Source organism: Cucumis sativus, chromosome 4, assembly GCF_000004075.3.
Source record: "Cucumis sativus cultivar 9930 chromosome 4, Cucumber_9930_V3, whole genome shotgun sequence".
NCBI classification, from domain to species: Eukaryota; Viridiplantae; Streptophyta; class Magnoliopsida; order Cucurbitales; family Cucurbitaceae; genus Cucumis; species Cucumis sativus.
The window spans coordinates 5,201,270-5,228,640 of NC_026658.2; the positions used below are offsets into that span (position 1 = coordinate 5,201,270).

Sequence of the window (27,371 nt, forward strand, 5' to 3'; positions counted from 1 at the left end):
GTTTTGATTCTGACTAAGTATAGCTTAGGAAACGTGTTTGTGCGACACCAATATGTTGATTTTAACTTCAATTGTCAACATCGAAAATGAACTCTTAACAATCTTCAAGGCATTGTTTTAATTCAGCTGTATCAATTGAATTGCAATTATACCTATACAATAAAAAAATATAAAAACAATAGAATACAAGAGCATACAAAAATAAGTCAAATATTCCAATCAGGTAAAATAAGAATGCATGAGCAATCACAAAAAAGCTCAATCACTGTAGTCCAAAGATAAATATAGAATCTAATAAGGACCATCTCTAAAAGATTCTATAAACTAGAATCAAAGCTTAATCACTGCAAAATAGAATTAAAAAAAGCCCTTTCTATGAAAATATTAGTCCTCCTGAAGCATGATAAGAACTCGAGGGAAAAGCTGCAGTGATACTCTATGAACCAACTAAACTCGTATGAAAGAACCAAACTCGTCTGCATTTTCATTTCGGTTAGGAACTAACCCAGAAAACATTCAAAAGGAATGACATTGCTGCTGTAGAAAAGTTCAGAGACCATCCTAGCGAGTACACTTGAGGGGAAGAGATTTTATAATACAACAGAGCAGGAGAAGCTGAATGTTAATAGAAAAAACACTCATCATCAATGGTTTTTGTTCCCTAGATTTACAACTCCCGACTCTCTACACAAAAGTATAAATCATCGATAAATGGCTCACACAACAGAACACGTTCTGTTAAGACTTTAGCATCTAACGTCAAGAAATGTACACCACATCACCAACATCAGATCAGCCAGTCAAATAATTTGAATATTACTCGCACATAAAAGAATGCAAAAACAAAGTTTGCATTCTTTCTAAACTAGGTGCTGTGTACTGTATGCTTACATCTAACATGCATTTATATGTATGATGTCGAATTTATGGTTGATTGGAAGAGCTCACATCTTGCTCATGATGGCTGTTGACAGGTTGGCTAACAACAGTAATATCTAAACTGCTTCCTTCAGTTTCTGCGGCAATTTCTCTAACATCAGCAATTCTTGCTTCTGTTGTCTGAATATCACTCCATTCCCCATCTCCAATTGGTTGTAGGTTGACCTCACCAGAGACTGGTATTGCTCTAGAGTCACTCAAGCATGCTTTATCCACATTATCATCTGATGAGTCAACGTGCTTTGTTAGCAGAGAACCATCATTACCTGGGCAAGACTCCATCTTCTCCTCAAAAACTTGTATATGTTGTCTGCAGTGCAAAAATGAAGTAGAGAACACGCTTGAAATTTCAATCGAAATCTTCTATCATTTTAAGATATGGCTGTGATTTTTAAAACAAAACAAATAAATATTGTTGACAAACAAAGCATAATTTCTACAAAGTACAAAATTAAAGTAATTTAACTTCGAAGAGGTTCTAAATTATTTTGGAACTGATATATTGTGTAAAAAGGCCAAAACTGATATACCGGGTTCTAGCTCCCATGAAAGAGGATGTTGATTTAAGAGAGAGAAACAGTGGCACATGCAACTTAATCAGTTAAACGGTTAGGGAGAAGGATACGAGTGTAACACTAAGACCCCCAATTGTAATGAAGTATTATAGAAAGGGGAGGAAAGGGAAAGCCACTGTTTGTGGGAGTTAAGCCTATGAAGAGTAGCTGGAAATGTGCTAGTGATGAGCTGGAATTAGCTGTCTGGGGGGGGGGGGGGGGGGGGGGGGCACTTGAGTAAAAGTAGGGAGTTATGTTAGTAAAAGAGAGGGAGGGAAAGTTAGTCTGTTGTCGTGGTCATTGTTGTTTGTAAATTTCCTTAGAGCATTTCTTTTCAATAAGAATTCCAGAATTCCATCTGGTTACCAATCACACTACTGCATCCAAGTATGAAACTTTAGGAGAAAAGATGATAAACCTCTGAATTTGTGCTTGTAACCTATTTATATATGCCATAAGCTCCTGCTTCTCCTGCAAAGCAGCCAACTCTTTCTGTTTAGCATCTTTTATTCTTGCTTCAGCATCAGCCTCTGAAACCCTGACTTTTTCCTCCGCTCTCACAACAGCACCTTCTAGAATCACAGCCTGCTCTCTAGCTTTTGCAAGCTCAGATCGCCACATATGTGCTTCCTGATTAGCAGCATCTCTTTGTTTTATCAACTGATCTCTTTCTCTACTCATATCCATTAGTTTTGCTTCGTACTCTTTGAGCTGGAAATGGATGTGAAAATCAGATGGAATACATATAATGTAACCATAACGTCAAAAAATGGGGCACAGGCCATTCCATGAGTTCTAAGTGTTGTGTAATAAAGTAGGCAATACCTTCAAGATGGATGCATCCAGTTGCTTCTCAGAATCTTCTTTTATACGTTGAATTTCTGCACAAACGATTTTCCTTTGTTTATCCATCATATGGGCTGCAGAAGCAGCAGCCTCAGCAGCTTCAGCTGTCTCAGATAATTTTTCAGCTATATCATTTATTGTTGAATCTCGTGCACGTAGATCACGAGCCAAATTCTGTAGTTCCTCATCCTTGACTCGTAGCGTCTCCTGGATAAACATAGAGATGGACATTTAGAACCACGTACAACTGAATGAGATTCCGGAAGGATCCCATTGCACAACCATAGTTTACCACGTCAAAGCAACTCCAGCCTCGTACAAGAAGTATCACTTTTGCATAAGCAATATGATCCAAAATAAGGGTTCAAATGTTCAAAGCCTACGGTTTTTATTGTGGACAAGGAAACACTCCCAAACTAGAAAGAAATGTAGTCTACAAAAACATAGCATCTAATTCAGACTATATATGAAATCTCTGGCTAAATATATGTGTGTATAACAAACAAATAGGTCTACTAAAACAAGGCCACAAAAAGAACACCGCTCACCAAATAACTACAAAAGAACGGTCTTCCAGTCAGTGATAACCAGACCTTGAAAATCATCCACTGACTAATTACAAAGAATTTATTCTAGTTTTTCAAACAATCTTAAGTTGCACATTAACAATTTAACGATAATATCATCATAAGCAATATATTACAACAGCTAGCACTCTTATCGTACACAAATCTAAAATAACCACCAACCAATCTAAAATTTCAACAAATTTAAAAATCATTCACTAAAATAGTGAATTAATAATTTTAAGAAAATATATATAGAAAAGGTTGATTTTAGCACATTCCAAACATTTTGATCAACTCAATGGTTCATAATTTGTATGGATAGAAACCTAAATTATATGAAGCTTTATCAACCTCCACAATTTGGCATGGGACCACATATTTACAGACAAACAAATGGAAAATGGTAAAGCATTAAAGTGCAACAAAACAATTGAGAATCTGAAGTCATCATGTCAGAAGAGCATAAGGCATCAACCATACTCCAACTTGTGTGTTTTTTAATTTGCACGAAGACTGGAATAAGAAACCCAGATACAAATGAAGCCTTACACACTACACTTTCAACAGAATGAGACCTACCCCTATATTACATAGTCAACAAAAATGAAATGTAGAGTTAGCCGGACTTCCCTTTCCAGGTTATCAAATACCTAAACCAGAGCACACTGACTTAAAGAAACTATTGCCTTGCCTCATTACATACTGATTTGATTCCTTGCCAGACCGAAGGGCCAAGGGGTATGGGATTGGACCACTAAGAATGACTTCATCCCGAGAAAGAAGAGAAGAATGACTCCCCATTGAAGACTAAACTAATAGACATGCATTTCAAATATACAAGAAGATTTACCTTCATAATCGCTAAATCGTCCATTTGGCCATCAGTTGCTTTATTTGCAATAATTCCCAGAGTATTTCTTAAAGATATCTGCATTGCTCTTTCAATTTCTTTAGAACTTTCCTGGGCAGTTGAATTGGCAGCAGCAACTACTGTGGCCACTGTTCCCAATTTTGCAGAACCATTGCCACTCAAGGAATTTACGGCTTCTTTATGGGCCTTTAGGACCAACTGGGTTGCACTGATTGGAAAAAATCAAAACAATAATATTAAGATGTATTATATCAGCTCATACCATGAATCTAAGGAAAATTGAGGAAAATTATTAATATATTTCCTTAAATAAGGTGAATCGTTATATGTCATAGAAAACAACCCACCTTGGAAAGTTATCAAGCAATGTTAAAAAAATAATTGAAAACCAAGTATAATGAGATACAAAAGTAAAAGGTAACAAAATTACAATCTTTCTATAAGAAACCAGAAAAAAGTTAAGAAATACAAAGCGTATAGAAAAGAGTCCAGAAAAAGAGAAAAAAAAAAGCGACAGAGAGCCTAATAACTAACTACCAAAAGGGTCTACAATCGAAAAATGATCATAATTAAAAAATATCATAATTGCAAAAAAAAGCATATTAACCGACACCCACAAGGAGGCATTAAACTTTACCCTTTGGCCTCTCCTAGACCTCCTCAATTTATCACTCAACCTCTCTAAAAATCCTATAATTTCCAGATAACATTATTACAATATAACTATTCCAAGTATTCTCGGTCTTGAAACCTCCCCTCTTGACACATCACTCCAGCCTGAAGCCATTAAACAATTGTCTATCTTCATGTTTTCCCCAGAATTCCCTAATATTACCAATATACGTCTAAACCCTAATGATATTTCTTAACTCTATACTAACATCATCCCTATCAGAGAAATCTCTGAGTTGAAATGATGTTCTCATAATAACTGAAGGCAGACTGTTTTAACTCTATTCTTCAGTAATTTGTTCAAAGCTTAAAGTTTTTTGGAGGAATGCCGAAGAATTTCTGGAGGATTGCTATGAAAGTTCTTTTATGAGGTTTATGTGGAAAGATATAGAAGAATCTTCACATCACATCATTCATGAAGATTTTCGGTGTTGCTTCTAGAAGGTGTTTCCTTCCAGTAACTTTTGTAGTCATAAACCCTGTTTTACTTCTCCTGATTAGGGTACAATTTTCAGAGCTCCTTGGTGGCCGGGAGATTTATTGGTTTCTTACAAAAGAAATTTGATTTTTACAAAGGTCAAGATTGTGGAAGATACCTAACTAGAGATATTAGTACACGATTAGTAAGGGTTGTTATGGAAATTAGTTGAGGAGTGAGTTTGGGAATTTGGTTATAAATAGAGGGTGGGGTTTTGAGGGAAGCAGGAAAATTTGCTGAGTGGTTAGGGCTTGAGTTAGCGTACCTGAACGTTTCAAGTTCCTTTATACTTCATTTATATTGTAGTTCATCATCCTTTATATTTCAATATATGTTAGATCTTATTCTAGTTAGGAGGCTAAAAGATTGCAACCATTTCCAGGTGATATATACATCAATTAGTTTGCAATTCAATAAATATGCACAAAAACATGGTGATTGGTACTGTAGTTTGTAGGTTCGTTAAAGAGGAGACCAGATAACTTTATTACCCAGAAAAAGAACTGTTTCAATTTTAAAAAGGGAGCTTGTTTTTTCATAAAATTCTAGATTGAAACAATCTCCAGGTTATACATCAAATAAATGATGATTGTTAATGAAGTTTTTAGCATCTTTAAAGAGGATAACAGTCAAAGTATCAAAAGTATTTTAATTTAGAGAAGGAAAATGATTTTTACGAAATCCAAGATTGCAACCATTTCCAGATTATACATCAATCAGTTTGCACTCTACAAATATGCATTAATAAATGATAATCAGTATAATAGTTTTCAGTTTCTTTATAGAACAATAGATATCTTATCATCTAGTTCTGTAATTTTCTTGTCCATAAAACCTCAGAACATATACTCCAATGGAAGTTCAGAAACTGCCATTTTATGTATACATTCTTGCTATAATTGGGCATGAAAAAGTACGGAAATAACTATGCCTTATGTGGGTTCATGAAGATGTTGCACAAATAATATCACGGACATGGGGCATTTTTGAACAACTTACTGCAAAGTAGACACCCAGGCTCTAGCTGCACCAGGAGTCTCTGCACAGAGGAAGTAATCTTGTTTCTGGGGTGTGCCAATATCTGAAGGTACAGTTAAGACATTTGATATCGTAGTAAATTAGTTTTTCAAAATAACATCCAAGTAAATATTTTTCCCCAATAGATACAAAATAATGAGGATACAGATACAGCAACCATCGTACTTTGGTAGACCACTAGAACAAAAGAAAATTTGAAGAGAAAATATAAATTAGTAATTTCAAAGCCAATATGAGTCAACCAATAAGCTGTAAGAATCAAACTTACTGGAAATTCACGGGAGAAACAGTAATATTGCTATTTGCATCAAATATAATAGATCCTTTGATAGTTGCCTCATTTCTCCTAATTCTATAGCAGAAGTTGCAAAAGAAAGAGAGAAAAAATGAGCTATTTCCACCAACATATTACATTGAACTAAGCAAGAAAGAGCCAAAAACAGTGTAAATTGGACGTATGGTTACTTGTATTCCATTTTCCCTGTTGTTGGGTCCAAAATTACCCATCGCTCATTCCATTTCCTCAACTGCAAACATTGTAACAGAGAAAATCAGATTTGCTACAACGAAGGGCTCATTGCCATAAAAAATGCTGTCTAAGAACAGAAACGCAGAAAATAGAAGGCTGATCAAATGTGACCACAATTCTGCATATGCGCACTATAAAACAGTCTGAGAATACTAGCACATCGACGGCCATATTCATAATCACAAATATGCCAACAGTTAGATCACTAACATGGGCATTTCTCACATTTCTAATCTCCTTGAAATCACAAATCCGACCTCCTATAATCTTAATAGGTACTTCTAAGTGATTTAATTAAGTCTTCAAATATCACTAAAACATTCTAATTTCCACAATTAAACGAGTTGTCAATGAAAATTTGAAAATCCTGCTACAAATAAAAAACCAATGCCAGACGAATCACCAACAAAAGTTTCCCAGTTTTTATCATGGCTAGCGAAATTCAGCTATCAGAGCCGCCCAGTTCACAAAATGAGGGAATGGGGGAGGCAAAAAAATGAAATAATAAAAATTCACCTACATAAATAGAAAACCAACAACTTTTTTGCCAGACAAACCCGTCGAACAATCCCCCAATTTAATCACCCAAAATTCGACGAGAAAGATTTAAATGGAAGACCTAAAGGCAGCGCAATTAAGCAGTAACCATCAATTCAAAACAAAAGGAAAGAGAGAAAGAGTTGCAATGCATTAGTTAACGATCGTACTGTTTCAGATCGCTTTAGAAGGGGACCCTGCAACAAATTCCGACCAGACCCAGAGGCCAGCTGCCGCTTGATCTTCTCCAAACTGTTCCCGGCATCTTCCGCTCTCTGCACCAACAACAATCATAAATTAAAAACATGTTGAGCCAAAAAGATACACACCAGCAAATCAGACACGGAAAAAACGAAGAGATACACCCACCGGAATAGCACCATTAGAGGCCATTTTCGATCAAAAGTGGGTGGCCGAGCTACCAAACAACCACCAGTACACTATCAGAGGGAATTTGGTTCAGTGTTGGATTCAACCTGCGATATTTCCGATTCTTCGATCGAGAATTTCCCCAAGAGTTTCTTCTTAGGTTTGCTTCTTCCACTTTCAGTTGAAGACTGTTAACCCTTAAGACTCAATGTTATTTATGAAATTTAAACAATCTTTATTCCTCTTTTCCCTTTCTATTTTCTCTATAAATTTTTCTAATGTATTTTCTAAAATGGTACCTTTAAATATTACTTTAATTGAACTGTTTGAAAAGGTAAGAAATTGAATCTTCCACTAAATTTCGAAACATATTAATTCTCACTAATTTATGCTTGTATTTATCTATTCAAAATAAAAAGCAAAAAGAAAATCGTACTTGTTTTTTTCTTTTTCATTTTGGTCTGTTATCTAAATTTGGTTTGTTTCAACTCATTCATTTTAGTGGAAGAAGCAAAAAATTTGTCTGATATTGCATCATCAATAATGTAAAGTTCATTACTTTATAATAATTATTATTATTTTGCAAAGAACATATAATTTAATTGTACAAAGGTAGGTTTAGGTACAATATATGTATATGTTAGAGTAGAACAATTTAAAAAGTGGCAAGTAGTAAAAGCTACAAGTCATAAGCTTAGAGGCCTCAACGAGTCGCATAACATAAGGCTACAAAGAAAAATAAAGCTTTTAAGAGAAAAATGTAGAATATTTTGTAAGTTTCAATAGTCTAAAATAAACTAATTGAGTTTGAGTATTTCGATTGCACACACTCTGATCTTTTAGATATGTAACTACTGTAAATTGTCTTCTTTTTTACTATTAACCCAATCTAGTTATTTTTTTTTTATTATATCAACTATAATTTACTGCCAACAGAATAAAAAAATCCACCCATTAAGTTATGTTTAGAATTAAAATGGACAATTTTGATTAAACAATTAAAATAATTAAAATTTGCACATTAAGTTTATTTTCAAACTAAAACCATTTTATTATAATTTAAAAAAAAATAAAATAAACCTTGTGATTTATTTTGGAAGCAAAATAACAAGACTGATTTTAATCCTAAAGTTTCTCTTTAAAACAATTATAGCTCGCAGTGTAATTAATTAAATATAAACTAGTAGAAGATAAAAATAAGTTGGCCAAATAAAATTTAAAAAAAAATGAAGACTTGAGACTATCATATCAACTCAACCATATGCATTCATTTTACAAATACACACTAATCATTTCACTGCTCAAACTCAATAAAACAGAAAAAGGAAAAAAGTAAAAAAAAAAAAAAAAAAAAAAGGAGGAGGAGGAATTTTATAAGTAAAACTTATGATAAGAGGGGAGAGTGAAAGAGCAGCAAATAAAGGAGAGATTTTGTACAACACAAAAGAACTATTCTCAGTGCATCATGTTGATAAAAACAAATGCAATTATTGCTTCCCCAAAGGAAAAAAAAAATGAAGCAGTACTTCAACAATGGCTATTGCAGCAATATCGATTACAAAAGACCATCATTGAGACACAACAGAAAGAGTGCAAAACTTCTGAACATCTCATGAGCTAAAATTAAATCCCAAGACTAAAGAAAAGATGTAGACCAATTTAGCAAGTAGCTTCATTTTAGTTGAGTGTAAGTTATAATTCTTGATGTCCTTGATGAAACTTTAGTAAATCTACTTGTATCGCTTGGAGAACCCCTCAACAAGTTTGTCCATAAGCTGCCATTTCTTGTCAAATCCCCACCCTGGGTTGCTCTGCAAATGGAAGAATTGTACAAATTAGCATTATCTTCATATTGAATGTCAAAGTCTTATGTATTACTCACTAATATGCAACATAGACAGGAAATGTCAATTAAACCTCTAATGTACAGCGGCTGAACTAAAAGTGGCTTGGACTTGCACATTTTGACTCTCAGGATCTAGGTAGCTCATAACAACGTTAAATTGAGCTGCCTAGTGTTTACACAACAGTTGTGTAAAATGATATTGGCTCCATAAACAGATCAACTCAATACGGAACAGTTCATTTATATAAATTCAAGATTATTGAAGCAGAACCAAATGAAATTTCTGTTTTTTTTCTTTCCATTCTGGTTGCACTGTATCTGATGTATTTAAGGCTACATCATTCTATAGTTTTGTGCCAGTTTCAAAACCTCGTCATTCATCTTTCTACCCAATGCTCTTTCCTCAGAATTTTCCATTACTCAGTAGTCAGTAACAATGCAAGTTAAAGGAAATTCATGTCATGAGAATTAACATGCTGAAGGGCTTCTCGTATTAATAAGAAACACAAATCAGTACCTAGTTCCCCTAAACATTCAAACCAAAGAGGACAGGATACAAATATTTAGTTCTCTTTTCATTTTTCGTTTTCAATTCTTCTTTTTTATAAGAAAAATAATTTCATTAGAACTCATGGACACAGTTGTACGTTGTACAACCTATAGTTAGAATAGATTATGTTCAAGTAAGATCGAAACAATTTCATTGATCTATGAAACTTACACGTCCCTTTACATCACCACATCCCAACAAGTTATTCCTATCAATGTAACTTCTAATTATGCAATACATGCCCAGTAAGGATGCAATTATACAATTCTACCAAACACTTAATTATTTGCAATAGCTTCGACATAAAAATAATAAATTGTTGTGAGACATTCAATACTATTAACTCTAAATTAATTGCACTATATATTTGATGGCAACATTAAATTGCATGTACTATTATCTGTCATACATTGTGCTTCATTTTAACGGTTACTCATAAAATATGTAAAGCATGGCATGCATGGATGATGATTATAACAAGTTTGGCATATACTTCACAGTAAACACACCATAGTGATTTGTAACGTATGTTTGCAGCTTAGAATTCTGAATTTCTTCTTGGAATTTTATTTTTTAATTTTTTTTCCTATTTTCGTTTCTAAAACATAATTCAGAATAATAAGTCACTAATGTGGCTTCACTAACCTGCAAAGAAAGAACAACACGATTGGTGAATTGCTTTACAGAATTAGGTGCACTTTGTGGAAGTGTCTTTGCAACTCTTTCCAGCTCCCCTTGTTGTTCCTTCGCAGTTACTCTATCTGGTCCACCATAAGCGTCAACTATCTCCTTCAGCAATGGGACGCTCTGCATGGTTTCTTCCACGATTTCCTTGTACAGCCAAATGAAAAAAGTTAGAAGAAGAATAAGAACAATCCTTATAAGAAGCGTACCATATTTTCACGTTATCCTCCCACCCAAGAGGAGATAAGAAAGCCTCTCTAGCAGGAATTAAAATAAACAAGAAAAAAAAGGGTAAAAAGAGAGATCAATGAATGACAATCCAAAAGGATGCTGATAAAATTCGAACTCCATATTGAATTTTAAAGAGCTCAATGCCAAACACAACTAAATGTTGAGAATAGAACGGACTTGCAGTCATACATAACCTCAGTCAACAACAAAATACCTAACTCCTGGAGTTTTGAAACCTCAAAAAACTTGCTTCTAGGCCAAAACTTCAAATTTAGTAACCTCAACGAGCCCATTAATGCACTAGCCAAGAAGAAAACATTTTCAAGTTTTTTTTTTTTTCTTTTGAGAAAGATGAAGTGTATAAATCTTCAAGTGTGACCTTCTCTAACTCTAAACCCATGGGAAAGCAATATTTGAAAATTATCAAAATAAAAAAGTAGTGGGTGTAGATATAAGTTTATATACAACATCTCCAACACAAAAATCTTAATCACAAGATAAAATCACAATCAAACGACTGTAGACCAACATCTTATTCTTAAGGAAGCAAATTATCTGGAAATAAGCACAAAATTTATCAGAGATTAACCAAAGCTAGACTCAGTTTAATCATATCAAGTATCACTCTCTTATTCCAAAATGGCTGGCAATACAACACCTCCTAATCATCAGAAGGCATGACCTGTTAATAAGAACCCGACACATGATAGTTAGTGATAAAGGTAAAATTCTTTCTTTTGGGAAATTAGCCAAAACGTCAACATTTGTGACAAAATATAGTGGCCCTTCCCTCACATGGCTCTCTCCCCACATTGTTGTATAATTGTCATGCCGTAAACAAGACACTGAGTCACCTTAACATCAATTGTGTTTTTGCAGAAAGATTATGGGAGGAGGTATTCCTCTCCTTCTAAGAGTCCACAACTCGTCCCAACAAGCTTGTGAACCTCCTCACTTGCACTCTCGTGGTCCACCCTTTCAGTGGCAAAAGGAGGATAATATGGATGCATATGATTTGAGCTTTCTTATGAATTTTATGAAAGGAGAGAAACAACTGCCTCTTCAATGAAAAAAGCTCTTTTCGCAGTTTTTTTTAACATATATATCTTACTAATGTCTTGGTGTAAGTGTACATCTTTCTATATTTCTTATAACCTTACATCTCCTTTGACCAATTGGAGAAGTCTCTAGTAACTCCTTTGGCTTGGGCTGGTGCCATTCTTTTGTAATTTCATACATCAATGGATATTGTTTCTTATCAAGAAAAAAAGAACATTAATGGAAATCCAGATACAAGGAATAATGGAAGCTACCGAGCAAACTTCATAGAAGACAAATGATACAAGTGAAGGAATCAAAGTCATGATGAACTATCCCCTACCTAAGATCCGTCCTGCAGAACAAGCAAGTATACCCAATTGAAAAGTTGCAAAAACTTAGCAAAAGAAAAGAAAACAGATGTGACAGCCACAACCTTCCAAACGTTCCTAGAAATGCCTTCAAATCCAACCATCAAGACCCACTAAATGGGTGACAAACATCTTTGCAGTTTGCTCGCTATAATCCTATGAGACACAAAATTGAACTCGAAAGGGAAATGCCACATCTGCTTAGCCAACAAGGGTGTACTAAAGACCTCAAGTTTTTCATGTCCAAACGCTCAGCCTCAGACCTTGACCAATGCCCAATTAAGCTTAATAACCGCCCACACCTAACTGAATGAGAACGCCCAGCCCTCTTTCACGCCGAACGATAAAATATCTCTTATCATTTTTTCCAGCTTGGAAATACTAGAAGGAGATTTTTTAAATAACTTTTATGCGAAGAAATGAAAAATTACAAGGGAATGCAAAATACCAAGCTCAGAAAAGGCAACCCAACTAAGAAAAGGGGCACATCAGTTTATCTTTGGAACAAAGACCAAAGAGACCGAGGCAATTTGTTTTCCTTTGGGTAAGAAACAATTTCATTGATTAAATGAAATATCAAAGAAGATACAAAATGGGCCCAAAAGATGTCTCCAATTTGTTGCAAGAAATTCAAACTATTACTTTGTAAAGGCTGTAGATTTTTACACCAAAAAAAAGAGCATTGAAAATAGCCAATTCAAGAACTTCTCCTGCAGATCTTTCTTCGTCTTGAAAAATTATGGTTCTGGGATTCATTTTCTTTTTGTAAAGACAACATCAAGATGAATCCAAGGTCATCTCTTTTGGAGCCTGTCCATCGTATTAAAACAAGAGTGCGTGATCGCTCATACAAGGAATTTAATCCTTTTGGTACAAGTGAACTTCCTAACATTCTTGATCTCGAATACCATACAAATCTAAAAAGGGGGGAAAATTTTTCATAATTATTAGTGCATTGCAACTCATGCCAAAATAAATGTCCTCAAAAAACTAAAAACCAAAAGGATGAATTCATGGTATAGACGATATGGAAGTTTAAAATCCCAAATAAAGTTAAGTTTTCTCTTTGGACTCTTTGGTATAGAAGTATCAACATGGAGCCGAGTACAGTCCAAAGAAAATCCTGAGTGGGTAATTTCTCCCTCAATTCGATCTGCAACCATTGTTAAATAATGAGTTTTTCACCCATTTCCTTTTTATTTTGAGGGTGGATGAGGTTACCAAGAAATTTCATTTGTCAATGTGTCTTCCAAAAGGAATTAAAGATTGGTTATTACTTAACGGAGTGGCTGGACTCTCAGGTAAGGCTGAAAAGTAAGGCTAGAGCCAAGGTAACATGGAGCTGCACCAATAGTTCTTTTTCATAGATCGTTTGGAAGGAAACAAATAAGAGGACTTTTTTTAATACCCTTCTACACGTCTTTTTATTTTGGACTACGTATACAGTACAGCTTCTTAGTGGTGTTCCGACCACCATAAATTTTACTCTCATGATTTTACACATTGGAAGGATGTTCATAGTCCTCCGTGGAAGAGGGTTTTCCCTTTCCTGATGCTTGAGTTGCTCACCTTTTTTTGGTTATACAAGGGATTAATGTCTCTTGCCTAATCCCAGTCCCAATAGAGGCAAAAATTCCACCCCTAGGCTTACTATTTACCAGAAATAGAATGGTCAACAAACCTAATGCAATTCCATATCCAAGATCTCCCCTTGAACCAACCCCAATATGTTCATTCAAACTACCTTATCCAAGAAACCCAAATCCACACAATCATAGTCTTTCTCAATCAATCTTGAAAACAATTCTTTGTCATTAACAAGTTATATAGTTCTCAATGGTATCGTTAACAAGGACCTCATCCATAACTTCTCTCATCATACAAGCATCTTGAAACTTTGAGGTATTCTTAGGGAGGACCTTTCTCAATGTATATGTCAACACCTAGGCAAAATAATCGATCTCATAAGAAGCTGCTAACATGGTTGATGGTTTTAAAGTTTTTCAATCCCCTGCGTTCTCTTTTGCAGGGATAAAACATATATAGGTTTCGTTGCCATTATAATCGATAGTCCCTCATAGTCAAGTGTTCGCACATAGCTTTTCCATACTTTCCATTGTTTTCTCATTCTAACAACTGCAGCCACTACCAGTAATTCCCTTATTTTGTTCTTTGGTTTCACACCACGTTTCATAGTAAATAGTCCCCAAGGTAAGAACTATTTAAGAGAGTTTAACAAACAATTGGGACTGTATATGAAAATAACTTTTTAGTTTTGACTTTATCCTAAGTCCTAGGGACTAAACTTTGAGTTTAAAATAATTTAATATATGATTCGTTACATGATTGATATTTTGATCTTTAAAAAAAACGGTTTATAAACTGACACCATAGAAATGTTTTTTTTTCGGAATTTGTACTATTTAGAGTACGAAATCTGAAAATAGTTTTCTCAAAAACAGAATTTGAGTTACCTGTCTCAGTGAATTGAAAACATTAAACAGAATCTAGATTGCGAACAAAACAGGCCCCAAGTAAAAGAAATTGATGTGACTAGTTTATATACTTTGTCACACTTTTGCATCTCTACCTGTATTAGATAAATATAATATGTAATAATAGGGAAAATCTAGGAAGAACCAACGTAAATAGAGTACAGTGGATCTTTTCATCAGTACTCTAAAACCACAAAAATAACGCACATAAATACTTCACTCAGACACAGAGCACAAATTAACAAGTAGAAAAGACGTTGGCAGGAACAAAGAAACGAAAACATGAAGTCACAGAAAAAGATACCTCCCACTCTTCGTGGCTTTGGATGTTTTCATACGCCATTAAAAATGGTTTCATCTTCTCAAGTGCATCCCGAAGGGGAATTGGTGGATTCTCATCAATATCAGGGTTATTTTCAAAATCTCCCATCAGGTACTCCGGCTCACACTCGATCTGCCATACAGAAAAAGAGTCATAACCGAGCAGTGATCCAATCTCTACATTTTTCATAAAAAACTAGACAAACTAAGGTTTGTGATAATTCAACCAAGCACGCTATTTAATTCGTCACCCCGATCACAAAAACCGAAAACAGTAAATTTTTCGATCATGTCAAAACAGTTTAGAGTTAATCCTTAGTCCATATGTCCATAGAGAGGAAAAACGGGGACAAAAAATAAGACACAGGAAATGCTCACCATAAAATTGGTATCCATCCCATCCAAATACTGATCCACCAATGGCGAAGGCAGCACTCTACCACTCATCTCTTCAAATCCTTCAACCAGTTTGTTCATATTTTCGGTACCAATCCTCTTTGCCAGCCTCTCACCGTCTTCATTGTTGCCTAAATAAAGTCCAGCAGCATATCCATCCTCCTTATCGTGACCACTTCTTCTCTCCCGTCTCTCCCCAGTTCTAAATGACCCCCTGGCTCCCCGTCTGTACGGTCCTCTGGCGCCTCTGCCCCGATAACCGCTAGTTCCTCGACCACCACCAACTTCACCATCAGGCCCGTCCTTTGACACCATCCTATTAGTGTTCCTCCATGGTTCACCACGGCCTATCCTTGGTTCGAAGCCACGACCCCTTCCACGCTCGCCAGCTCCAGGTCCATCCCCCTCTTGTCTAGGTCTAAGATGACGATTCTCCTGCTTTGGTTGATCTTCCGGGACTGGTTGCTTCATGGGTTTTCCTCGTCCAACACCAGAAAACTCAGAATGCAAAGACTCAGGCAAGTTTCTCTCTCCCGAAACCCTGTGTAACCCGCCAAGTGAAGTACTTGCAGCAGAGTCCCCTGCATTATTCTTCGAGAAAAACACAGGTTTCTTAGGCTCCGAATCTGGCTCGGGAGGGGACCGAATCGATGGCGAAGCATCACCTCTACCCCGACCAACAGACGAGGGCCTGACAGAGGGCGAAAAGGAAGAGAAAGATGGACGGAGTGGGGAGGAAGGAGTGGGTTTACCACGGCCATGACCAAGCCCAGGAGTAGGACGAGAATCTATAGGTTCTTGTTTAGACGCATTTGAATGTTCCTGATTGGGGACTGGAGGGGTGAAATCAAAGGGTCCGGAGGGAAAGGCACCTCGACCTCGGCCACGACCATGACCACCGGAAGAAGAAGAAAAAGAAGAAGAGAAGGGTACAACGCCTAATTTGTTGGCATTGGATAGAAGTGAAAATCCTGTAACCTTTCTTCCGATTGATCTACTCATCTAGACTTCACTGAGAAAAAAAAAAAACAGGAAATGGAAAGGACCAGTTTCGAAGAGTTTTGTTGATGAACGGAAAAACAAAAGGGTTTAAGATTGGGATTTAACAGCGCCGCCCATTGGCAGTGATCGTGATTTCTTTCGCCAACCAAAATCTCCGCGTGTTCGTGAATTAGGGCGCCAAGAAGGCCAAGAAGGCCAAGAAAACACACACAAAAAATACATAAAACACAAAACTTTACATAGATTACTATATACCAATTTATTTCACTTTCTTTCTTCTTGTTTGTAAAGACTTTCACTCCTATCATTTCAATTAAGGTTAATTTTTATATAGGTAACAAAATCCAAAAATACATCCTAAAATATTTTGGAGATTTTCTATCTTATATTTTTAAACCATTCATGTTTAAATTTCTTATTTTACCTTCACCATTTTGAACAACATTTTTTTAAGTTACTTCATCTTCCTCGTATTCGACAATATCAACATCGTTTAAATATCACTTTGACATAATCTAAACAATCATTTATTATTGTTAACACGATCATTTACCACCGTTAACACAATCATTTAAATTTGAAGTATTTTTTCTATCCTTTAAAAAGAACTACACAATTGTGTTCATATGATTTAATCGATCGTTTACCATAGTCAACACAATCGTTTACCATAGTCAACATAATTATTTAGCATGGTCAACACAATCATTTAAACTTGAAGCTTTTTTTTCCATACGATCATGTTGGTATGATATAAACGGTTGCTTACCATAGCCAACATGATCATTTAGCATGATCAACACGATATTAGATTTGAAATTTTTAACGATCATTTACATTGAACTACGTGATCATTTATCATAAGCAACATGATCGTTTACTATGGTCAACATGATCGTTAAATTTGAAACATTTTTTCCATTGTTAAAAAAGAACTATACGATCGTAGTACATGTCATTCAAAAAGAAGATTACTAGCGTGTGGCTTATTCATCATGTGTTGATAGGGCCATTTTTTATATTTTCCAATCTGAATCTATGGGCGTTTTAGTTTTTAAATTATTCTACACGAAGTAAATATTTTAACGCTTTATTATGTTTTTTTTATTTTAAAAAAACCTTAATTAAGGTTATCATATAATTTATTTTCTTTTTATAAAAATAATTACATAATTCTTATTAACTAAATAGATGATGATAATATTTAGATGGAAAGATGAGAAATAACAAAGTTAGTGAAAATTGTGCTTGATTTCAATTGATGCTATTGTTAATTATTAGTTAAAATGTTGTATGAAAAATTCAAAGCAATTAAGATAATTATTGTCATAATTAGAGTAATCAAGCTATAATTTTGGTTTATATTATTCTTGTATTTATTAGCCCATTTTTTCCTTATGCTTCTATTATTTTGTGTATAATCAAACTTATATTTATGGAAAATATCAACAAAATGTACAAATACTCAATAAAAACCACATGGTATCAAAGTCCATTTTTTTTACGTACGTCGTTGTCCCTTAGATCTGCAAATCTGCTGCTTCTGTTCAGATTAGCAAATCCATCGCTCCTTCCCTATTTCGCTCAGATCTACAACTGCAAAACAATGACCTCTCCTTCAAATGGATATTAAAAATGTGTTCCTCAATGGAACCTTACTTGAAGAAGTTTATATGAAACCACCACCTAGTACTACTTTGCACCTCAGAAAGTGTGTCTTCTTTGTTGTGCTTTCTAGGGTCTCAAACACGCTCCTCAAGCTTGTTTTACAACGTTTAATTTCATTATTACCCAACTTGGGTTCACTCCAGCTCTCACGATTTGGCCTTATTTACTCTTTAGACATCTAGTGGTATTGTTTTCCTTCTTTTATACGTTGATGATATGATTATTAGAGGTGATGGCCCTTAAGCCATATCTGATTTGCAATGTTACCTGGGTAACCACTTTGAGATTAAGGATTTAAGAACCTTTAACTATTTTCTTGGTCTTGAGATATCATCTTCGTCTAATGGCTACTACTTATTATCTCAAAGCAAAATATGCATTTAACCTCCTCAGTCAATCTGGTATTACTAATTCTACCACATCTTCAACACCTCTGGATCCAAATGTGTTACTCACTCCTTTTGATGGTGTTCCCCTTAACGATCCTACTTTGTATCGACAACTTGTTGGCATCCTAATTTACTTAACTGTGACTCGTCCAGATATTATGTATGTAGTTCACATTGTTAGTCAATTCATGACTGCTCCTTGTACTATTTACTTCACTGTTGTTCTCCGTATTATTCGCTATATTAAAGACTCTTTAGGTCATGGTCTACATTTCTTCTTACAACTATGGATTCTCTTGTGTTGATTGAGCAGGTGATCGTGGTGATAGAAGCTCCAACACTGGTTATTGCTTCTATGTATGTGATGCTCTTATCTTCTGGCGCAACAAGAAACAATCTATTATTTTCTATTCCATCACAAAGTCCAAATATTGTACTATGCCTAATGCCCCTTTAGAATTACTATGGCTTTTTACTAATATGGGAGCCCCACAAAAATCACCAATTATTCTTCATTGTCATAATCACAATGCTATTCAAATTGTACACAATGATATATTTCATAAACGAACAAAGCACATTGAGAATGATTGTCATTTTGTTCGCCATCATTTTCAGAGCAACACTCCATCTCCACCACCAACCAACCTGCAGATATCTTCACCAAAGCTCTTCATTCTCCTCGTTTCACTCAGTTACTTCACAAACCCAATGTGGTTTCTACTCTATCATCTTGAGTTTGAGGGAGATTATTACCATAATTAGAGTAATCAAGATATAATTTTGGTTTATATTATTCTTATATTTATTAGCATATTATTTCTTTATGTTGCTATTACTTTGTGTATAATTAAACTTGTATTACTACTAAATACACAAACTTGTATTACTAGTAAATATCACTCAAATATACAAATATTCAATAAAAACCACAACAATAACGGCTCAAATATAAAATGAGAATTAAAATATTAAAAATCTAACCAACCACTTAAATTTTAAGAATGGCTAAATCTCCCCTAAAATTTGGTTTTGCATCATATAGACTTTTGTTACATAGTTCGATCTCAAAAAAAAAACATGCTAGAGTGACTCTAATTCATCCATCAATATACATACATATATAATTAAACATACACGCTATATTGGATTTATAAGATCAAATCCTTATATTCTACTTTTTATTTTTTAGGTAAAGGCATGCATAAATAACATAAGAAAAGACAAATGTTAAATCAAGTTATGTTTGATTTTTGTTTTTAATATTTAAAAATTAAGTCTAATAAAAAAAGTGAACGTAATACAAACTAAATAAAAAATATAAAACTAAATAATTATCAAGGGACACCTAAAAATGAAAAATGACAATTCAAAAGGTAAAGTAAGCTCGAATAGAGACCTACTCAGATAGAAATGATAAACTTTTGAATCCAAACATGATTCACGAGTGAATGAGACAACAAGTAAACCAAATGAATTCTTAACGTATCCATGATGGCTGTGAGATGCTTAATGTTTTGGATAACACAAGATGAAGTTCATTAGATAAGTTTGGTTTCCCAAAACCCAATCATGAGTGTATATTGCTTAGATACATTTGTCATCTTCTTAATAATCCCATGAAATCTTACAAGTACGAAGTGTAATTTTTTAAAAAAAGTGAAACTATCATCTAGATAATTAATAAGAAATTCATAAAACGGAAGTGCTTAATGAATAAAAGTCCAACACAAAATTTAGAGGAAGAAATTCGAACATTTAAACATTCCGATCAAGGGTATATATTTTAAGCTAAAAACACTACACCTGAATTCAGAATAAACAGTCAAAAACTACTTTAATTAGTATAGAAGAATTGTTATTTGACCTAAAATAGTACTCTATCCAAAAAGTGATTTCAAACTCGGTGCCAACCCTGAAAGGAAAAAACAAGAAGAAAAGATGGGAAAGAGAAGAATTATCTTACCAAGCATTTATGAAGCAATTATCCAGATAATTACACAGAAGTTCTTAATAATAATGTTTGTTCATAATAATAACATGCTACAAAAACTAATGTGAAGAAAAAACAAGACTTTTAACTTTCCCTTCACACCTTACTGCACCAAAGCACTGGTGTTGTACACGAGAAGAGCACCTCCAGCAAGAAGACCAGCCAAAGTCGCTGCCCAAATGGCTAACCCAGTAGTACCTGAAATTCAATGTTGTCCATAATATATCAACAAATATGTTCATGTTCAATCACAATGCAATTCCATATTTCAATAGTATCCCTTTTTCACACAAGGTATTGATACTGACTTCTGTTTGTTAACATAATTTTGATGCAAGTTTTCTGCATGGATATTATTTACATTAGAATTAACTATAAAGTAAAAAACAAATGCACATCGTTGGATCAAAAAAATATTTAACATGCCAGTTGCTTCTAAAGTAAGAAGGGTTGAATTCAAATGGAAACATTGTAATCTATTTTAATTTATAACAACAATTTATTTTTTAAGGCTTTGAGAGAGAGGGTTAAGAATATATAAAATGAATAACCTATTGTAATCTACGGCTTTAATTGTCATGTACTTCTCTATTTAATTGTGACATGTCATCATATTTTTTAAAAAATAGAATGGAGTGTATTAGTATTAGCGTAGAATCTATTGGTGACAAATTTAGAGCGTAAACAAATGGAGTATAATAATATAGAAATACTATATATAAACTTTTCCACTCCAAGTTATCAAGTCAATTTGCAAATCTAGGATTGATTAACTAGCCACAATCAATTCAAATAAATAACGTATAAAACTCAAATTTCTGTAATATATATATATATATATATCATATGCATGCATGAATGATTCAAAAGAAATAGGGTTGCAAATTCAAAAGTGGAGGAAGAACTTACCACCAACATAGACATCACCAGTTGGAGACCAGTCTTTGGTGTCGTAGATGGGACTGCAAAAGTTTAGAATACAATAAACGTAAGGTTTAGTTTGTTGATACGTAATAATGAAAGATTTCCAAATTAAACATGAACAATAACGCTTAGAATTCAGGTTGGTTTTCAAATTCAGAAAACTATGAACAAAATCAGAGCCAGATGTTTCACCTGTAACCATCGACGTTGGCTCCGTACTTGTCGACAAATTGGTACACTCCCTTTCCCTAAATCAATCAAATTCCAAAACAGATTGAGTTACAGACTACAGAGTAGCTAATAAGATTACCAAAACGGCAGATTCAGAATTTCGAATACTAACCTTGCCCTTCCTTCCTGATGCATCAAGTCCATCCCTCAAATTCATCGAACCATTGATTCCTATACGAGTGAGAATCGTAAATAAACTTAAAACCAATCCCCTAACAGTCTCCAAAAAGCCAAATACCGCATCAATAGATAGCTAATTTTACCGTATGGTTTGTCGGTCTTGATCTTCTTCCCACCACTGGCCACGACCTTGAAGGAAAAGGACTTTCTCGCCAGAGATGGAAGACCACTGGCCGATTTCTCGACGGTGAAGGGAGCTGGTTTAAGACTCACTGAGGTCATAACTGAGGCCGCCATTTCCGATCGATAAGCTTCTTCTTCTACTTCCTCTTCTTCTTCTTGTTTAGCTCGAAAAGATGCAATGGCGCAAAACGGAACTCAGAGCTTGATAATCTGAGAAGTGTGATTGGTAGGAAGACACGTGGCATTTCGTGAATGGCGGTAATCTGGATATAATCCTATTGTGTTATCGGAATCTTTTCGCGAACTATTTTAGCCGCTTCTGTTAAAGTTTAAACACTGGCCGTTGATGTTTGCTTTGACGGCTGTGATCTTATTCGTTTTGATTTTTTAATTGATATTTAAAACGTTATGTATTTTGGCTCCTACTGTCTTCTAAAAAACTAAGACCACGTAAATTTCTTTTCATTATGAGCACCACATAAATTTCAAATAATAATACATTGAATTTTATTTTAAATTATAAATGTGATGAAACTTATAAAAAAAGAAATGGAACTAGTGATAATATCGAACCATCAAGATTGGCATCAAATGAGAGGGAATAATTCGTATTGAGACGTTTGCAAATTTTATGTATGAAAGGGAATTATTTCAATAAAATGTAATTTGTTAAATTCATGGGAAATTAATTGACATGTACAACCTACCTTCAAATTTGAGGTTTATCTAACTTTAAAAAAAAAAAACTTTGTTTTAATAATAAAAAAATATTGAAAGTGTATTCAGTAATTTAAATTTTATTTTATTTTTGTTTGACAAACAAGCAAATAATGGAGCTTGAATCTAGGTCTTGAGAGTGTGCCTGGAATGTCTATGCATACATTTGATTGTCCAAGAATTTTACATTAATATCAACGTAAGTTGGAAAAATACTTATTCGATTTGTAATTCATGAAAATAAGTTCACAGCCTACAAAGTGTATTCAACTCGGCTAGAATCATGATGATCAAGAGGCAAGTAAATCCATAAAACCTATAATTTCACTCTAGACCTACATTCAGACAATGTATAGTTAAATTTTCTATTAAGAAGAATTAAAAACACTTTTGGAATTAAGCACTCGTTCCAAAAGCCTCCAACTACAAATAGCTAACAATCTTTTGGAATTTAGAAGCAGCAGCCAAGCCACTAAGAATGGCCCCTTCAATGTTAGGGCTTACACAGAAATCTCCACAGATGGCTACCCGCTTGCTTTCATCCCAAAGGCACTTTTCTTCTCCGGCTATGCTTGCAGCTGGAAAAGCACTCCCCCTACCAGAAAAACAAAAAAATAAAAGAGCACCTTTACAGTTAGACATTCTCACAACAGGAAGAAGAGAACACGAAGTACATAAAATAGGAAGCTCTGGCTGTGTCTATCCTCAACAACGTTTTCATGCACTACATGAGACCCAAAATTTAGAATCGCACCCTTTTATAGTATTACATTCTAACAGTTTTTTTTCCAGTACAACAAATATAGGAAATGAAGAATTGAACCTCCGATCTCAAGAAAATAAGTGCACTGTTGGCATAGGGTAACTAATTTCTACAAGCAAATGGAGAACCCATTGTCACAAACTCAATTCCCATATACCATCAAAATATCAATGGTATATGCTCAGTAATTTATCTACTTCCACAATCCACAACTTATTAGAGTTGAGAGCCAAATACCCTAAAAAAGCTTTGTGTTTCAATAAAGAACATTTTGCACTCCAGATAAGCCATCTACCATAGTTGGAAACCTTTTCCAAACTTATTTATCCACTCATTTCGGATTCATAATGCAAAACTCTCTTTTATCAAGTTTTTAGCCTCTGCAATGTTAACCTTTCGTGTATCAGTAGTTTCCACCCATAATATACTCATCGCCACAAGATTTGAAACAGAACCTCGTCCTCTAGAGGTATTATTGGGCTTTCACAGCTACTGCACTGGCCCCTTGATAGATGTGAAGTGCAGAGAACAGAATAATGGCTTAAAACAGCCAAAATCCAAGATTCAAATCAAGCTCCAGACCCTCAAAACTTCTTTGAAAAAATTCAGATACGATTGGTTTTCAGTTTGGCCCAAAAAACCACTTAAAATATTGCACGTCCCAAAATAACCAATTAAAAAAGAACAAGATTGGCCCAAAAAACCAGTTGAAGAGAAAAAAAAACCGAGAGTTGTCAGAGGAACTCAATCCCATAACACTTGATTGATTGCAAAACTATTTGGAAAATTATGGATCACTAGATAGAAAAATAAAAAAAAGCAGCCAATCCGAATTTTTGTTTAAGAGGCAATAGTCTCTAGTATCATCAACACACTTGGTAGCAGAGTTATGACTTCTGTACTTGATGCCTATACAGATATACTATGTGAAATTAACAGTCGAACATGAGGTTCTAATGCAAATGCTTACCATCTATGAGCTTTCATAAAGAATGGACGGGGCGTGCAAAGTCCCACGCTTTGTAATTCTTGATAAAGTTCTTCGGCCACTTTTTTCAACATGGCATCTGAAGGCTTCTGAAGACCATATTCAGCAATTACTCTCTCTGCATACTCCTTTGTCGAATGCAAGACCCATCGTTCACTATTGTAACAAAAACGAGAGTAGAAAGAATGAACCAAACAAATTATGAATAGCAAGCCCAGCTAAGGCTGGTAGTTTTGCTTCACAATACATAGAAATGAACATACCAAGCAGTTGAACGCCCTGGCTTGCTGCTGTCGCAGTAAGCCCAACTCAGAACTTCAGAATTCTTTATAAAGAAACCTTTGACGGGTATCTGATAATTGAACAAGGACGTTCATTAGGTCAATGTATCTCCATGGAAACAAAATAAAACGGGCGTTGGAATAAATTTTAAACCAAGATTTTCTGTGTAAGATTGATTCAGTGAAAATTTTGTACTGAAGGTAAAGGATGATAGATGTCAACAAATGTTTTTCTTTTTTTTCTTCAAAAAATACTATTTATTGGGGATTGAATACAACTCTATAGTAGTTTGGATATTCGAAATTAGAATATTACCATAGAGAGAGGCTGTTCAAATGCAAGCATCAGAGCAAAACACGGAATAACAGGAATATTCTGCAGCTTAATTGCCAAATCTGGAACCAAACTAAGATCTGCATAATTGTTAAGAGTCCGATGAACCTGTTGTATACTAACCATGGTTTATCAAAAGTAAGACTTTTGGCTGCTTGCACTCCCAAATAAATATGCAGTTCAGTTCAGACCACAATGGGAATATCTGAATGTTGAAGTTGCAAGAGGAGAGAAAAATGGAAAGGGAATTTACTTTCTCAACGCTCTAGAATCAATTAAATAAATTATTTTAAGTCTAATGTTGTAGTGAAATATCAAACAAAAGAATAAAGAATAAAATGGAGGGGAGAGAGAGAGAAAAGGGATAAGGGCAGGACGAGGAAATGAAAAATTAATGCTAAGCATGATAGTTTCATCAAATTGAGACAAAGTCTTGTATTCGACGAAGAGAAGTTGATCATACAGATACCGCACAGCTCCAATAAGCCAAAATATATCATGTACAGCAGCAAGAGGTACTTGAAACAAAAATGACTGAAGGAGAACCAACAATCAACTTACCCAGAGGTGGCACTCGTCCTGTTACACTGGTAAATCTCGGTGAAACTATGTTTTTGTCTGATGCAACAATACCCTCAAACTGACCCAGACTTTGTCCATCAATTCCCAACAATAACCATGAATTATCCTTCTCCAACCATTCCATTCTCCCAACACTTACCCCAAACTTACTCTCAACACCTGAAAAGACGCTGAAAATAAGCACTTCGTAATATTGTTTGAAAACTTGAATTGCAGAAACTTATAGAGAAAATACTAAAATAGTAGGTTATATACCAGGTTCATGGCATAATGCTTTGCAGATAGAATTCATGCCCGGAGTACCCACATATCTGCCACTTACGCGTTCCTAAATAGTAGTAATACTTAGACAAATTGATCCCATAGAAAGCATGATATGATTAGCATAAACAATCGTGTTAAATAGTTTTCCTGTTGCTGGATTTGTTCGCAATATATGTGGAATAGCAGCTTCAAGAGAGACACTTGAGCTTAATCACAATTCCTTTTGCCCCACAAGTATCACGAAGTAAAAGATACAGTCACTCAATTATACTATGAGCTACAACTTTCAAAAGATGCTATATAGTGAATTAGATAAAAACTAACAGCTACCGTACTTATTTGTCAAAGTTCAAAATCTTAATGTGGCAGAGGAAACTTGGTAGATTCTCAAATCTCTTTTGATATTAAACATGTATGGATTTCACATCCCAATCGTTTCCTTTTTTATATTTTCAAAATAGTTAAACTTCACATCCTAGATACCAGTGATTCGCATTCTTTCTTCACCCACTTCGCATTTAAAACCTTCGTCCATCTCTCTTGCAAAGGGGACACAAGGTCGAACAACAGGTAGATAGTAGATATATAATATGCTCAGAACAAAATACATTACGGACATGGTGAGTTTTAACCTGTTCTGTGCTGGTAAATTGATTGGAAAAGCAATCAAAAATGTCAAAACCCTCTTTCCATTCAGCACAAATTTTTTTGGATTCCCACTCACGAACAAGACTCAATACTTCCGGGGAGTTGACAGTAAAGTATGGGGCACCATGGTCGAAATGCAGTTCTCTCCCATCTTCTGCAATTTCTCTGTTGGAAATGACAAATTGTAAAGTTTAGAATAGTCTGATCAGATATCCTTTTATTCATTATTATTGTTGATATCCTGTTCATCCATTTTCAGGTTTTTTATGTTCGATTTATAAACACTTTGAGCACTCATTCTTCCAAATTACAAAACGACTTTCACGAGATATTTTCTGAACTTCAGGAAGAAGCAGCAATGAAATCCCATTGGGCAGTTTGTGATCTCTCGTTTTTCAGCAACCATAAAATCAAGTAATCGAAAGACAGCCAAAAAAGAAAGGGGAGGAAATTCGTCTCACCTCCTTTGGGACATTCTTCCACCGGGGCCTCTGGCAGACTCGAACAAGGTGACGGAGACCCCATTTCTGGCCAAACTCCATGCGCAAGCGGCTCCAGAAACTGCCCCATAAACCCAAAACAACTTTTGAAATGATCCCTGGATTAATAAGTAACAAAATCAGAAGCGAGAGAGAAAGGCGATGATTCGCTTACTTCCACTTCCCACAACGGCAACTTTAGAGAGGACGGAGCTCATTGCGGTGCTGTTTCTACAATTTCAATTCTTCCTCTACAACACACACAAAAAAATGTTAAAAGAATCTCTTCCTGAAAGTTAGGTACTGTTCGAGTCTGACAGAGCCCCGGTGGATGAAAAATCAAATTACCTGCTTCTTAATTCGACAATTTCACTCAAATTTAGTATGAAAAGATCAAATTATCTCCTTTTTTATGAAATCATTCAAATTTAGAAACAACAATTAAAATTATCTTCCCTCTATGAAATCATT

At 34.8% G+C, this 27,371-nt stretch overlaps 4 protein-coding genes across 5 annotated transcripts; all 4 read right to left on the reverse strand.

The window, feature by feature from the left end:
• Window positions 1-463: 463 nt before the first annotated feature.
• On the reverse strand, window positions 464-7,634 carry LOC101215308 (switch-associated protein 70). The gene is made up of 10 exons (XM_011654964.2): window positions 7,403-7,634; window positions 7,204-7,308; window positions 6,433-6,494; window positions 6,236-6,319; window positions 6,113-6,144; window positions 5,929-6,010; window positions 3,759-3,987; window positions 2,319-2,546; window positions 1,912-2,204; window positions 464-1,249 (listed from the first exon to the last, which is right to left on the reverse strand). Exons 1-10 carry the CDS (start codon window positions 7,424-7,426, stop codon window positions 925-927), a joined length of 1,464 nt encoding a protein of 487 aa, XP_011653266.1. The 5' UTR covers window positions 7,427-7,634; the 3' UTR covers window positions 464-924.
• Window positions 7,635-8,771: 1,137 nt separating this feature from the next.
• LOC101215545 (translation initiation factor IF-2) lies at window positions 8,772-16,564 on the reverse strand. The gene is made up of 4 exons (XM_004147703.3): window positions 15,317-16,564; window positions 14,922-15,071; window positions 10,444-10,629; window positions 8,772-9,213 (listed from the first exon to the last, which is right to left on the reverse strand). The coding sequence occupies exons 1-4, from the start codon at window positions 16,334-16,336 to the stop codon at window positions 9,133-9,135; spliced, it is 1,437 nt and encodes a 478-aa protein (XP_004147751.1). The 5' UTR covers window positions 16,337-16,564; the 3' UTR covers window positions 8,772-9,132.
• Window positions 16,565-20,335: 3,771 nt separating this feature from the next.
• Window positions 20,336-22,111, reverse strand: LOC101215781 (photosystem II 10 kDa polypeptide, chloroplastic). The gene is made up of 5 exons (XM_004147704.3): window positions 21,805-22,111; window positions 21,654-21,712; window positions 21,503-21,558; window positions 21,296-21,348; window positions 20,336-20,584 (listed from the first exon to the last, which is right to left on the reverse strand). The coding sequence occupies exons 1-5, from the start codon at window positions 21,956-21,958 to the stop codon at window positions 20,490-20,492; spliced, it is 417 nt and encodes a 138-aa protein (XP_004147752.1). The 5' UTR covers window positions 21,959-22,111; the 3' UTR covers window positions 20,336-20,489.
• Window positions 22,112-22,749: 638 nt separating this feature from the next.
• LOC101216187 (renalase) lies at window positions 22,750-27,371 on the reverse strand. Of its 2 annotated transcripts, XM_031884145.1 has the most exons (10): window positions 27,249-27,371; window positions 27,076-27,151; window positions 26,883-26,982; window positions 26,406-26,586; window positions 25,765-25,837; window positions 25,489-25,668; window positions 24,910-25,007; window positions 24,576-24,664; window positions 24,295-24,468; window positions 22,750-23,156 (listed from the first exon to the last, which is right to left on the reverse strand). In XM_031884145.1, the coding sequence occupies exons 2-10, from the start codon at window positions 27,116-27,118 to the stop codon at window positions 22,985-22,987; spliced, it is 1,110 nt and encodes a 369-aa protein (XP_031740005.1). In that variant the 5' UTR covers window positions 27,119-27,151; window positions 27,249-27,371; the 3' UTR covers window positions 22,750-22,984. The 2 variants fall into 2 exon arrangements, with proteins under 2 accessions (XP_031740005.1, XP_004147754.1); XM_004147706.3 differs by lacking the exon at window positions 27,249-27,371 and having other exon boundaries at window positions 27,076-27,236.

Excerpts from the sequence above, each read along its gene's own strand:
- LOC101215308 (XM_011654964.2), bottom strand. The coding sequence starts at position 7,426 with ATGGCCTCTAATGGTGCTATTCCG. Across the intron at positions 7,309-7,402 it reads CCTCTAATGGTGCTATTCCG|AGAGCGGAAGATGCCGGGAA; the intron begins GTGGGTGTATCT and ends TTGTTGGTGCAG. Across the intron at positions 6,011-6,112 it reads GTACGATGGTTGCTGTATCT|ATATTGGCACACCCCAGAAA; the intron begins GTATCCTCATTA and ends CTGTACCTTCAG.
- LOC101215545 (XM_004147703.3), bottom strand. The coding sequence starts at position 16,336 with ATGAGTAGATCAATCGGAAGAAAGGTTACAGGATTTTCACTTCTATCC. Across the intron at positions 15,072-15,316 it reads GGATGGATACCAATTTTATG|ATCGAGTGTGAGCCGGAGTA; the intron begins GTGAGCATTTCC and ends TCTGTATGGCAG. Across the intron at positions 10,630-14,921 it reads AAAGCCACGAAGAGTGGGAG|GAAATCGTGGAAGAAACCAT; the intron begins GTATCTTTTTCT and ends TGGCTGTACAAG.
- LOC101215781 (XM_004147704.3), bottom strand. The coding sequence starts at position 21,958 with ATGGCGGCCTCAGTTATGACCTCAGTGAGTCTTAAACCAGCTCCCTTC. Across the intron at positions 21,559-21,653 it reads CATCAGGAAGGAAGGGCAAG|GGAAAGGGAGTGTACCAATT; the intron begins GTTAGTATTCGA and ends TGATTGATTTAG. Across the intron at positions 21,349-21,502 it reads GCCAACGTCGATGGTTACAG|TCCCATCTACGACACCAAAG; the intron begins GTGAAACATCTG and ends AAACTTTTGCAG.
- LOC101216187 (XM_031884145.1), bottom strand. The coding sequence starts at position 27,118 with ATGAGCTCCGTCCTCTCTAAAGTTGCCGTTGTGGGAAGTGGAA. Across the intron at positions 25,669-25,764 it reads AGCATTATGCCATGAACCTG|GTGTTGAGAGTAAGTTTGGG; the intron begins GTATATAACCTA and ends GCGTCTTTTCAG. Across the intron at positions 24,469-24,575 it reads CCAGGGCGTTCAACTGCTTG|TGAACGATGGGTCTTGCATT; the intron begins GTATGTTCATTT and ends TTGTTACAATAG.